Genomic DNA, 13,713 nt, shown 5'->3' with positions numbered 1-13,713 from the left:
CAATTCCCTTTCTGAGAATGATACCTAAGAGGATTTACATATATGTGAAGAACACAGATGTCCCATACATGTGTAAAGCTAGGTAAAGCTCAAGTAGTTATATGTCTTGGTTTAATTCTTTTGGTAAATTTATCTTGGGCCTAAAGTTATTGCAATTAAATCTTAAATGAAAAATGTAAATTTTAGAGTGTATTTTTTAAAGCAGAAATCATATTAGTGACCAAAGATATGCACTAATTAACATAAAATGTGTATACTTTAAAATAATGTAACTTCTTTGTGGTAAAATATGCATTAAGTTATAATTTTAACCATTTTTAGTGTATAGGTATTATCTTACTTACAATATTATGCACCCATCACCACGACCCATCTTTGGAACTTTTTTTAAACTTCTCAAACTGAAAGTCATTGCTCATCACACAATAATTCCCCATTAACATCATTTAACTTTATCTCACAGAATCATCTGTACTTACGGTATCATCATACTTACTATGAATCTCTAGTGAAGAGATTTCAGTTATTCCTGGAAAATCAGCAGGGACATCACTTCCTTGACAAGGAAGTGAAGGAAAATCTTTAAGATCTGGTAAGGTGATGTATTCTTTTTTACCTATCTGAAAGAAAACATGAAAATCAGTAAGATTTGGTAGGGCAATACATTATTTTCCCCCCATCTGTAAGCATTTGATAATATGTGACAACAATACATTTTTTTACTTATATGGTGATTTTATTTTTGCTTATAAGTATTTATACTTACAGACTCTTTCTTGTGCTCTAGCTTCTCCATTCCACTGTTACTTAGAATGGCTTCCAATGTAAAATTTAAGAAAAAGAATCTATTATTGCTTTCTGAATATGATTTCCTTCTAAGGTTTCTGGCCTTAGTTACTTTTTATGGTAGATAACGTTTACATTTTTCTAAGCTGGCTATGATTTTTTTCCATATTGAGTAAATTTTGATCATTTAAATTTGCTTAGGAAATTGGATTCACTATAGCATTTTCAAATTTTTGCACACATCTTGTTTTCATATATTTTATCTCTTCTATATTTGTGTTATAGCACCTTTATCTTTTCTGATTTTTGTGTTTCTGCCATTTTTGATAAACTACTACAAGCCTTAGCAATGTTGACGTTTCTCTTTCTACCACTTTATAGATTTTGAATTGTTTCAATTCTGCTAGTTTTTTCTACTTCTGTAACTTATTAGTTTCTACTTTATATTTCCTTAAGCCCTTACTACTACTTTGTTTTATAATTCTTTTTCAAGTTTATGTTATTTTATTTTCTTAACTTATAAAATCAGTTTCTCACAGGATAATGGCAACCTCCTAAATCAGAATCTTTCCATGTATCCTCCCAACTACTATAAAAAGAAAGCAAATAAAAGTACCCATAATTTATACCTACAGCACAGCTAGGACACAGAATCCTTTAATTTACACATGCTTTAATCTACATGTAAGTGGGGAAATAAACACAGTGGGCCAGCAGAATGTGTTCTGGAGCCAACAACTAAGCAGAGTCATACGTGACTATGCATTAAAGAGAAGTATGTGGATCCTGAGAAAGAAGATAACTATGAAGAAGGGCTTCTAGTGGCTAACTGGGCTCAAATTCTAAAAAAAAGAGTCTAGCAGCCATTTCTATACAGGGGCCTCTCATGCATACTGCACTTCACAGAGAAGCCTGCATGCATCTATGCTGTCTCTGCACTTAACTGCTTGCCTGCACTGTCTGAGCCAGCCCTTACAAAGGAGTTCCTAGAATCCCATTTTAATCCTAGGAGCTGCTTAGTGATATCTCCACCTGCATCTTCACTGACCAATCAGAGAAGTGCCATTTGGACCACACTGCAAGAGAATTTGGAGTCCTCATTTGCATGAGAACAGACCAATCAGGGACCAGGGGCAGGGACTTCCGTGTCCACAAGCAGCTCCCTCTTTGGCTCAGGGAGCACACTTTCCTTTCCACCAGAGGCTGAAGGTTGTTTCCCTGGCTGAGCTGAAACACAGAGATGTCTCACCACAGCAGAGTAGAACAGACCAACAAAGGACAGAGCAGAGTGGCATAGAATTGGAGCAGACCGGTGCAGTGCAAAGCAGATGATAATGGAACACAACAGAGTAGAGCAGACCATCCTGAAAGCAAAGCACAGCTGTCTAGATGAAGAGGGGCCTGGTCCCACATCACAGCCCTGCTGCATCACCATTGAGCTGTTTTGCACTGAATAAAGTTTCTGTCCTCACCATAGACCAAACTGGAGATTTCTGTTGGTGTTGAGTTGGTGCCAACAACCATGAAATGACAACTATGAACAGATGACACAGGAAACATCAACCACGGTTTTATCTGAAATAGGAGGCCCTTTCCATGCAGTGAAGAAATACTGAGAGTAAGAATAAGATCTGGTAAATCAGAGCACTTTCTATGAGGAATCTAGAAGAAAAGGGCTTGTAAAATGTAGGGGGCCAGAGGTGGTAATCGTGAGAAGACGTAACTTCTGAGAGGAAAATGCTTTGACAATAAGAATTACTATTCCTTTGGGCCTAGATGGTAAGAGAGAAGGAGAAAGTAGCTAAGATAAGACCTGTGAAGAATTAAATTAGTAAGAAAAGTATCCAAAGAAAACAAACTCCTTCCCTGCCAAACCCCATTTATTTAAAAATAAATGTCTGCATTTTGTTGTACCAACAGAAGAGGGTGCTCCTAACTAAGAAGCAGAAGAGCCATCAAAATATGGCTCTCTCCTCCTCCGTAAGAACACCTGTTTGTTATTACTGATAAAGTCCAACACAAGTAAACATGAACAATATCTATAAAACGATCTAGCATTCACACAGTTTTTTTTAAACCCTCAAAACTGATCTAACAAGCAAAATAGAGATAGACTCATAGATAGAAAGCGAGCTGACAGTTCTGGGCGGGGGAGCTGGGAGGGTATAGGGATCGAACAAAAAAAGAGAAAGAACTCATGGGCAAGGAAACAGTGTGGTGACTGCAGGGGTAGGGGGTTGGATGGCGGTGGGGGAAGGTATGGGGGGATAAATGTTGATGGACAAAATAAAATAAAAATAAATAAATAAATAAATACCCTAAAAAATAAGCAAGTTTTTGCAGATATTAACACTCTAAATTAAAAATTTAATAACTAAGAATAACAATAAAAACATAACAGGAACATGTGAAATAAAGTTGGCCAAGCAGAAGAAACTAAGGAAAAAATAAAATTGCCTCAGAAATAAATAAATCAGTAATTATCCAAGGAGTATCAGATATGACCAAATATATAGTAAGGATAATGAAGAATATAAATTAAATGGGCAAAGAAAATGAAACATAAAGATAATAGTAAAATATATCAGAGAAACAGTAACAAATATAAAAGGCAAAGATAACACTAATTGTGGTCACTGAGAAAAAAAATGGAATGGATCTCCTCTTTCAATTGTTTGCTAATTTTAGAAAACATTCCTGAAACAAAAGAATGGCTGTGTTCCATATACAGAATGGAACATTACTCAGCCATAAAAATGAAATTTTGCCATTTATGAAAAATGGTAAAATGAAAGCATGAAACCATGAAAGCATGGTTGGACCTAGAGGGTTTTATGCTAAATGAAATGTCAGGCAGAGAAAGTCATGTATTGTACCATATGATTTTCCTTATATGTGGAATCTCAAGAACAACATAAATGAACAAATGAAATTGAAACAGACTCATACACAGAGAACAGACTGATGGTTGCTAGAGGGGAAGGGAGTTGGAGACTGAGTGAAAAAGGTAAAGGATTATGAAGTACAGATTGGTAGTTACAGAATAGTCATGGGGATGTACAGTAAAGCATAGGGAATATAGCCACTAATACTGTACTATGTATTGTGCCACACGGGTACTGGAAATACCAGGAAGACACTTTGTAAAGTATAGGATTGTCTAACCATTATGCTATAAACTGAAACTAATAAAAAATAACACTGCATATAAACTGTAATTGAAAAATTAAAATAATAAAAATATAAAAAACATTCTTAAGTCACAGGCCTTACTAAACAGGCTGCAGGCATAGTTTGCCTACCTCATTTCTACACAAAATTTTAAGTGTGGAAGCAGTAAGGGAATATTGTACCAACAAGCTATTTCTATTATAAGTTGAGACTTATCCATCTAACTGATGATGGAAAAAAACATAGAGAATTTGGAAAAAATAATATGTGGAATACTTAAACAATGTACTCAGCAAGGTACACTATATGGCACAGAATAGAGGAAGACATTTGCAATATACATAAGCATCAATTTTCAGTGTATACTAAAAATTCCCACTAATCAGCAATCTATGGCAGGTAACCCAATAGAAATACTTGAAAAGTTACTTCCAAAAAAGTTTTCAAAATGGAGTCCACATAATATAAAATCATGATCAACTTTAAGGGTATCCTGGGAAGTTAAAATTCCAACCTCAGTGATATAGCATTAATCACTCACCAGACTGACAAAAATTTTAAAGCATGAGGGTAGCATGTTTTATTAATACCCAATAACAACAGAACATAATTTGTTGGAGATGGCATGCCTTTGCTCCAATACATATTTAATTGTAAATCTTGGGGGCTCTGAGCTGTGATTCTCCTACCAGTGCTTGTCTCAGACTCCATTCAGTATTCCAATCCATGACACATTGAGCATCACTGGATCAGCTGGACTATACAACACAAGTGGCAGCTCTACTTGCAATACCTCTGGGGTCACCTAGTGAGCCGTTTTGTTTTGGGCCCACTCAAAGTTGGCAGTCATTTAGATTACTTGATTGAAAAAAGAAGATTGGCACAGCACATCCAAATGTGGTAAATCTCTCTCCAAATTCCAAAGAAGTCCATCAAGTGACTCAATTCTCAGTGGTAGCTGGGGCGAGATAAAAACCTAGCTTTCCTTTTAAAGGGCATACCTCAACATGTCCCAGACCATGGAACTTCCAGAAATTTCACTGAATTGTCAGGTCCCTGAATTATCTTGACGCTTATCTCCCCTTTTCTAACCTCTAAGGTTAGACAATTTAGATATTTTAATCTGCAATTTTATTTTAGTTTCAGTATAAATATTAGGTTTCAATATCACACTTAAACAAACACCTTAAAATCATACCTGACTGTCATGTCTTCTAATGTTATTAACTCCATCATCTTCATTTTTCCAAAGAAACTGACTTAAAAGAAATGAGATTTGAAAGTCATGTTAAAAATGATTCCATGTATATTAGCCTTTCATATTTTATTTCGTCTTCTATAAACAGATATAACACTAAAATTTTTTAAAGTTAGCCTGAGATCATTATCATACATATTTTCAATCTCTTTAATAATCAATATAAACTACACTTAGTATTTGCAATAAAATTGTATTTCATTGTATTACAGCTAAATTAAAATCATAGTCCAATGTCTATTGCAAAGGAAATAACTGGAAAGTCTATAAACATATTTTGTTTGTGGTTCTTTCGTAAAAAATAGTTTATAAAATTCCTTATTTTTTATATAATTTAAGTACTATAATTTTTAAGTACTGATTTGAATGAAATGATAACAATGTGAAACTCAAGCATACTGATTAGTTTACCCATAACCAAGAATCAAAGAGAGGCTGAAAAATTAGTTCTAAGAAATGCAAATGAAGACAGAAAGTTTTCTGTAGTTAGGTTGGCCCTAATGACAAAAGGATTACAACTGAAATAAATTTAACTTAAAATATCACTCATTTAACTCATATCTTTGTTTTAGTTAGAAATCCTTATAACAGTACTCTAGATATCTCACTCTTCTTCTTATAGTTTAGATTATGATATGTGCACTGAATATTTATACTAATTACCTCTTTTTGGTGCTAAAATAGTCATTATTTGAATCTTCCAGTGATCCTGGCAATTCAGAATTCCTGAATTCATTTTTTAAAGTCTGGTTTTCTTTCAGAGCCTCTTTCCTCCCAGCTGATGTTAATGTTCATCCAGGGCAAACAGAGTTCATAACATATTAGAGTTTATAACATAACAAAGAAAATATTAAAATAAAATTTTGTTTTTATATGAACATATTATTATCTTGTCCTATGACTCAGAATATTCATGAAGTTTACTATACATAATAAAAGGTAACAATTTCCAAAGTAAATTTTATGAGATATTTCATGAAAGTGAAAGGAGAATTCTTTGGTCAATTCAGTTTGGGAAAAATTGGTAAGTAACTCTAACAGAAACACAACCGTGTACACACACACACACACACACACACACACTCCTACTGCAAGATTTCTCTGTTTTTATGTACAATGTGAATTTTCAAGAGGGAGGTGAGTTGGGTTTTACTCAAACTTAATTGTCAAAGTGTCTTTTTTTTTCATGTAGCATTCTGAAGAACCCTCTTTGGAAATTTCTGGTGTAGAGAGCATATATTTTCATTTGCATTTCACTTACATTTCCATTTATAACATCTCCCTTTATGTTAACAGAATTATGAATCTGGCAGTGATTATATAGATTTTTCCCCTTGGACAAATCAACTTTTTAATTTAGAAAAAATTAATGAGTCATATTAATATTTGAAAAGTCATTTTATAAGGACTGTCACAATATTCTGCAACATGAAAGTCTATTGGTTTAATTTTAGTCTGGCTGCTACCATTTATTTCCCAGGTGGCACTAGAATAATCATTTAAGGACAGCAAACAGAATTTTTGTAAAAAATATACTCAATGCAAAATGAACAAAAATAGGTATGTCAGCTGTTTAAGAGCTACTAGTAAAGTACCACCCACCCAATCCACTGCCCCCAAAAGAAACAATACAGAACTGATTTGATTCTGAGTGACAGTTTGATTGGTGTGGGACATGTTCCTCTTATTAGTAGTAGCAGTTTGGAGCATAATGCACTGCATTATTTTTAAAAATAGAGAGGGGGTTAATAACTGTGTTTTTGAACTGTGAAATGTTTGCCTGGAAAAGAAAAGAGTAAAGGATTTAAGCAAAGAAAATAGCATTTGCAGGATACAGAGTAGTGATATATGTAGCATTTTTGGCAATCAAGAAAAATTCTGTATGACTCTAGCACAATGTTACAAAGCATGGGCTTTTAGTCAACCCATAAGATTTCAAGTCCTGGCACTGTCATAGTAGGTATGACCTGAGGTAAGTTATTGCTCTAACTTCAGTTTCCTTATCTCTAAAATGACACAGTGCATGTAAAGCACCCTGCACAACACACAATCCTTAGAAGTCTCTTCAAGTTCTGATTTCTATTCCACTGCATTTCCCAATTCAGTTATTTCCTCAGTCTGTTCTCCATATGGTTGCCTAAGTTGTTTTTCTGGAACTTAAATCCAGTCATGCCACTCCTGTTAAAAATTCCAGAATGCTTCCCACTGCTTACATAATTCCTTAGCTCTTAGCAAGCAAGGTTCTTAAGGTTCAAATCCCTACCTACTTCTCCAGTCGTACTTCATGGTACTTGTTCCTCCTCTTCCTACCCCTAAACTATAATAATAATAATAGTGCTAATAACAATAATAGCTAAAAATTATTGAACCTACTACCTTATTGAGAAAATCCTGAAAGCTCCATTCATATCATGATCTATATGAAAGGAAGGCTTCTGGAATTAGGCAGTGACCAATCTGCACAGCCCGACATTTGTAACCCTGGGTTTGAAGTCAGAGTATGAGGGTCCTCTGTGCCACCTTAAGGAACTTGGGCTTGAAATAGTAATCAATGAGTGTTTCAAAGGTGTTTAAACAGGGGGACAGATAATCCAACTTGTAACAAGAATGATTGACAGGATCTAGAGGATAGACTGGAAAGGAAATAATAAGCAAGGGGGGCAGTTAAGATGGTTTTTAAGGTTCTTTTACCTCAGAATTATTCTACAATAAAGAAAATTTCAAAGCTTAAAGTCTGAACAACTGGAAATATGATGAAAGCAAAGAAAGGAGTCAAGAAAATATACTGCTTTGGGGGCAATGATGGAGTTAAGTATTAAACATGTTAAAGTTATGTCAACACTGAGCCCTGGCTGGTGTGGCTCAGTGGATTGAGTGCTGTCCTGAGAACCAAAGGGTCACTGCTTCAACTCCCAATCTAGGGCATATGCCTGGGTTGCAGGCCAGGTCCCCAGTGGGGGGCGTAGGAGAGGCAACCACACATTGATGCTTCTCTCCCTCTCTCCTTCTCTCCCTTCCTCTCTCTAAAATAAACAAAACCTTGAAAAAAACCCCAATCTTTACAAAATGAGAAGACATAGTACACAGACTAGCAGGAAAGGACAGAAGATAACTAATATAAGGGAATACCCATTTCAATGTGCAAAAATGAGTAAAGCAATACTGTACTCTTTTTTTTCCTTTATTAAAGGATTTATAAAACACACTGTGCATGTTCTTATCAGCCATATTTGATAATATCACGATATTATCATGAGGGCTCAGATAGTTTGAATTCTCAGGCAGTACTAAAGGACAATTTGTCAATTTTAAGAACTACACAACTATCATCAATAAATGGTAGTATATATATGGAAAAATACTAAGAAACCCTATCTCACATCACACATAAAAACTAATTCCTGGTAGACTAATTAATACTAAATCACATGAGAACAGTAAATGTCAGATGTGCCTGTGGTTAAAGAAGGTGCTAAGTTTGGAAGGTCACCGGGTATAGTGTAAACTTAGAATATAAGAACTGCTTTAATTGCAGATAGAAAACAATGCAACTGTTTAAGATCAAGTGTATTTTGCAGCTGGAATGGCTGCTGTCATTAGCCTTGGCTAGGGAGATTCATTTCATTCGCAAATGTTTAGTATATTTACTTTTTCATTACCAACAGTTTATTTAGTGTATAAATTAAGGAGGAAAAATAGAGTGTAGTACCAACTTTATTTATATAAGTTTAACTTTGATTTTTAAAAATTACCTACCAGTTTTTAAGAACTGAATTTTTAGTAAATTGATGGGCATAGTAAGATTAAAAGTTTAACATTTTTAAAAATACAAATGTCTACCAAGATTAAAATTGTTTTGCATTGGTTTAGAATACTGTTTTGCTAACTAAGAGCCTTCTGGATTTAAAATAATACCAAGATTTTATGCAGTAATCACTTCCTTCTTCTCTCATTTAGCCTTAACTTTATCTGCAACTATAATATTATAAAAGAAGTAAAGGTGGTAGAGTTAATTTAAGCACAGTAAATGTTTTGATTTTGTTCCTATTTTAGCATAGTACTTAAATTACTTTTTTCTCCCACCTAGTGAAACTATTTTAATATCCCCAAATTGAATTGTAGCTTTCCCTTTTATGGTGCCTATATTTTTTACAAGACTAAATTGGCTCAGAATTTCCTTGCAGAGCTGAATACTAAAATATACTATAATAACCTCTTTGTCTCTCCCATTGCAGTTGAAATCACCTTTTTCCTTATTTTTGTTAAGAGGCTTTTTCAAAGCATTTTCTAAAAAACTTGGATCTGTCCTGGGTTCTTCCTTTGACAGAGTTACACTAACTGGTCTGTGAATTACTTCGACAGCCTCAGTAACACCATCATCAGTCTGCCGCCCATCTAAAGAAATTGTTGATACTGAGTAAATATTTCCAAAATGATCCATTACAGGAAGCAAATATAATTCTGATTGAAGAGCCTAAAACATATAGGAAATATTAAATAATTAGAAATTTAAAAAACAGTAAGTTAAAAAATTAGCCAATAAGATAAAATTAGCATAGATTTAAAATGTCATGTTACATACATATGGAGGAACAATTTGAGTTTCAGTTCTGATTCTTGTGTTGCCTTCACCTAGAAATAAATAAATGAGAAAAAAATGAAAGCTTTTGTGAGATTTTTCAATTCTTTTACCTCTACTTTTTTTCCCCCGAAGGCACACACCTATGTCATAGAAATCTAACCTGAAAGCTGGTAACTAAGGCTAGATTCTAGAAAATGTAGAATATAGTCCTATTTCTATTTTCTGTACTAAACATAATAGAAACTCTTTGTTATTTAATAATAATTATGGCCATCATTTGCATGAACTTACTGTGTGCCAGGCACTATTCTAAGTGTTTTTCATAGGTTATTTCAGTTAATACTCAAAATTTCAAGTGATAGTCACACATATTGTCTATAGTTCACAGGCAAGATTGACGCAGAGAGAAATTAAATAACTTCCCAAGATTTTATAACTAGAAAGTTTCCAAGTTGGGATTCAAAACCAGGTAATCAGGCTCCAGAGTCCAACATTGTACTCTTTATTTCTTAAATATTTATTTGTCACCCATTCATTCAACAAATACTGAGGGCATACTATGTGTCAGGCAGTGTTTTTTATAGTAGGGGTACAATGGTAAACAAGGCTAAGTTCCTGCTCTTATGTAGCTTAACATTCTACTTTGGGAGAGCAGATGTTAAGTAAACATGACTTAGTATAGGGATTTGTGATAGAATAATGTAATAGAGTATGCCTTAGAGAATGAATATCTGAAAACTAGGTGGTCAGAGAAGGCCATTTTAAAAAGACGATACTTGAGCTGAGACCTCAATCATAAACAGGCAAGCTACTCGAAAATCAGGGGTGATTTCTAGGCAAGTACAACTATATTATAAGTCAGAAGTGAGTTCGCTGTTGGAGACCAAAGGAAGATTTTTGTGTCTAAAGTATGGAGCCAAGTAGAAAATAATAGTATATGAAATCTGAAAATCAGCCCATTCTTTAGGAACTCCTTATCACTTGCCTAACTTTGCAAGAGTTTCCTGATTACAACCCCTGCCTCTAGTCTCTGAAGGCTTTCATCATGTCATCTTTTGTTCAAAAAGTCCAACATTTCAAAAAAGAAATCTAAACTCATTAATCTGGCATTCAAGACATTCAACAAACTACTTTTACAACTTATCTACTATTCCCTTTCACATGATCAAAAATGAACCACTTACTCTTTCTTAGCTGCCTGCTTCTCCACTCCCGTGCTCATTCTATTTTCTCTGCTCAGAAAGCTTTTCCCACCCAACATCTTTGCAAGATCAGATATTTATCTTTTAACATCCAAAATGAACATCACTTCTTCCTTGAAGTTCTCCATCTCCCCTTTTCTCCTGCTGGAAGTAATCTCTTTTTCTTCTGAACATACAAAATATGCTATTTTATTTATTAATGTATTTTATCTTCACAACATTGAATATTCTTTAAGGGCAGAATCACTATCAAATTCTTTTCTCACTTTATATGCAGAAAAAACATCAATAAATATTTGTTGAAAATAATAAAATATTAGAAGAATTTTAGAAGTTGACTTTAAACTACCTTTAAGATCCCTTCCAACCTAGGATTCTGTGATTAATATTTTATAACTTTAATATCATGAAAAAAGTTATGAGAGTTATTATTCATTTTTTCCTCATTTGAGGAAAACTAACCTAAAAATCAGTAATTTAATATCCTGGCAGATTAAGTACAACTCTGATGACAAAAAACATCAAATCTAGCTGTTGATTCTAAAAATTCCACATAGCAAATTCCTCTACAGTCCTACTTTGGGGGAAAATGTTTACTTTTTCCATTAAGAGTCATAACTTAATTTGTTCAATTAACATTTAAATGTCTCTTGTTAGGTACTGATTATAAATATAATAATGAATAAAATAAACTCCCTCCTCATAGGGAACTAGAGTCTAATGACAGAGTTAAATGTTAAACAAATAATCACATTAATAAATATAAAACAGTACATATGATGTTAACTAGAGTGGAATAGGAATATACTGAACATTTACATATGAAAAATCTTGACTAAACAAATAAACCTTATGTACATATGAGAAACCACAAAATTTAAGATCTGATGGATTCTTGGATTGAGAATTTCAGCTAGGAAGCTCTCTGCTTAGAAAATCCTGGAACTAAATAATAGAAACTACAAATAGGAGCAATCAGTAGATAATAATAGCTGATGCAAAAAAAAGATACGTAGGAGTTATATCATTTCACACCAACCAAGGCTAGTTGTGGCACATGCAATGAGAACCCATTTTTCTTTAGAACACATGTACTTTGTTTAAAAAGCGTTTAAACACTATCATTTAAATCTAAAGATATGGCCCTGACTGGTGTGGCTCGTTGGGTTAGGCATAGTCCCACAAACCGAAAGGTCACCAGTTGGGTTCCCGCCTGGGTTGCAGGCCAGGTCCCTGGTTGGAGGTATGCAAAGGGCAACATATTGATGTGTCTCTTCCTCTCTTTCTTTCCTTCTCTTTCTTCCTCCCTTCCACTCTCTTTAAAAATAAATAAATTAAAAAATACATTTTACTTATATGATTACATTTTAAATTTGTCTTCATGTTCTTCCCAGGGAAATTTGCACATAAAAAAATACCCTCTTCATTTTAGTGCCTAATAATATGCCAATAACATCCATCTGTTCTTGATGATTTTAGTGATACTTTCATTTCATTGTGATTGTGTAGTTAAGGAGCTGAGTTGATTAGCATTTAAAAATATTATTTGTTAAGATATACTTTTCTTTAATCAAAAGGAAACAAAATTTTAAAACTTACCACAGCTAGATTATTTCCAATGTATTCAGAAATAAAAAGTTTTCTGCAACAGCATCTTCACCAGGGAATTCACCAAGACACTCCCCTCAGGGCTTGTCTTATAAGTAAGGTGAGGAGATGCTCTGAAATATCATGACATTGCCTTATAATGTAAAACAAAGTAAGTTTCAGCTGTATTAAAGATTGATAACTTGCCCTGGCTGGGTGCTTCAGTTGGCTGGAGCGTCATCTCATGTACCAAAAGGTTTCAGGTTGATTCTCAGCGATGGCCCAAACCTAGGTTGCAGGTTTGATCCCCAGTTGGGGCACATGTACAGGAGGCAACCGATCAATGCTTCTCTCACTTCGATGTTTCTTTCTTTCTGTCCCCTCCTCTCTCTCTAAAATCAATTTTTTAAAAATATCCTCAGGTGAGAATGAAAAAAAATTGGTAAATTTACGTAGCTATCTCAAACACAAATACTAATTAAATGTATCACATATATCTGAATATATAATTTCTATGTTCCTTGGCACTTTGTAGGCCTTTTAAGATAATTTTTAAATTTTATTTATTTTTTATAGAAGGAGTGTAATGGGGAGGGGATGAAGAGAGACACAGAGAGAAAGAGGTTGATTTGTTATATTCATTGATTGCTTCTTCTATGTGCCCTTCTATGTGACCAGAGATCGAACCCACAGCCTTGGCATATCTGATGAACTGAACTAACCAACTGAACTAGTTGGCCAGAGCTATAAATATTTTGAAAATATATGATTAAAAGTCTGCCTTTTTAAATTATGCAAATGAACACTTAATTAAAAGCCCTTTTTAAAAAATCCTCACCTAAAAATATGTTTTTTATTGATTTTAGAGAGAGGGGAAGGGGGAAGAGGAGTAAGGGAGACAGAGAGCCCAAAACATCCATGTGAGAGAGAAACATCAACTGGTTGCCTCCCATCCATGCCCCAACCAGGGACTGAACCTGCAACCTTTTGGTGTACAGGACGGCACTCCAACCAAGGGGACCACACTCCAATTAACTGAGCCATCTGACCAGGGCAAAACTTTTTTGTACTAAAAGAAAAATGCAGAGCAGAAGATGGTGGTGAGATAGGCAGGAGCTGAACCCACT

The 13,713-nt window shown here is 34.3% G+C and overlaps 1 protein-coding gene across 1 annotated transcript in view; it reads right to left on the bottom strand.

Moving 5' to 3' along the window:
- The window catches only part of SPATA1 (spermatogenesis associated 1), a 40,409-nt gene that overhangs the window by 11,304 nt on the left and 15,392 nt on the right, over nt 1-13,713 (bottom strand). Inside the window, 8 exon segments of the mRNA XM_036026349.1 lie at nt 497-620; nt 5,156-5,216; nt 5,879-5,993; nt 9,461-9,689; nt 9,794-9,847; nt 12,599-12,621; nt 12,624-12,683; nt 13,039-13,060. Coding sequence (XP_035882242.1) covers nt 497-620; nt 5,156-5,216; nt 5,879-5,993; nt 9,461-9,689; nt 9,794-9,847; nt 12,599-12,621; nt 12,624-12,683; nt 13,039-13,060 — 688 coding nt within the window.

Source organism: Phyllostomus discolor, chromosome 5 (assembly GCF_004126475.2).
Source record: "Phyllostomus discolor isolate MPI-MPIP mPhyDis1 chromosome 5, mPhyDis1.pri.v3, whole genome shotgun sequence".
Lineage (NCBI taxonomy): Eukaryota > Metazoa > Chordata > Mammalia > Chiroptera > Phyllostomidae > Phyllostomus > Phyllostomus discolor.
The sequence above is the reverse complement of the archived record's forward strand: the minus strand, read 5'-3'. Positions and strand labels throughout refer to the sequence as shown.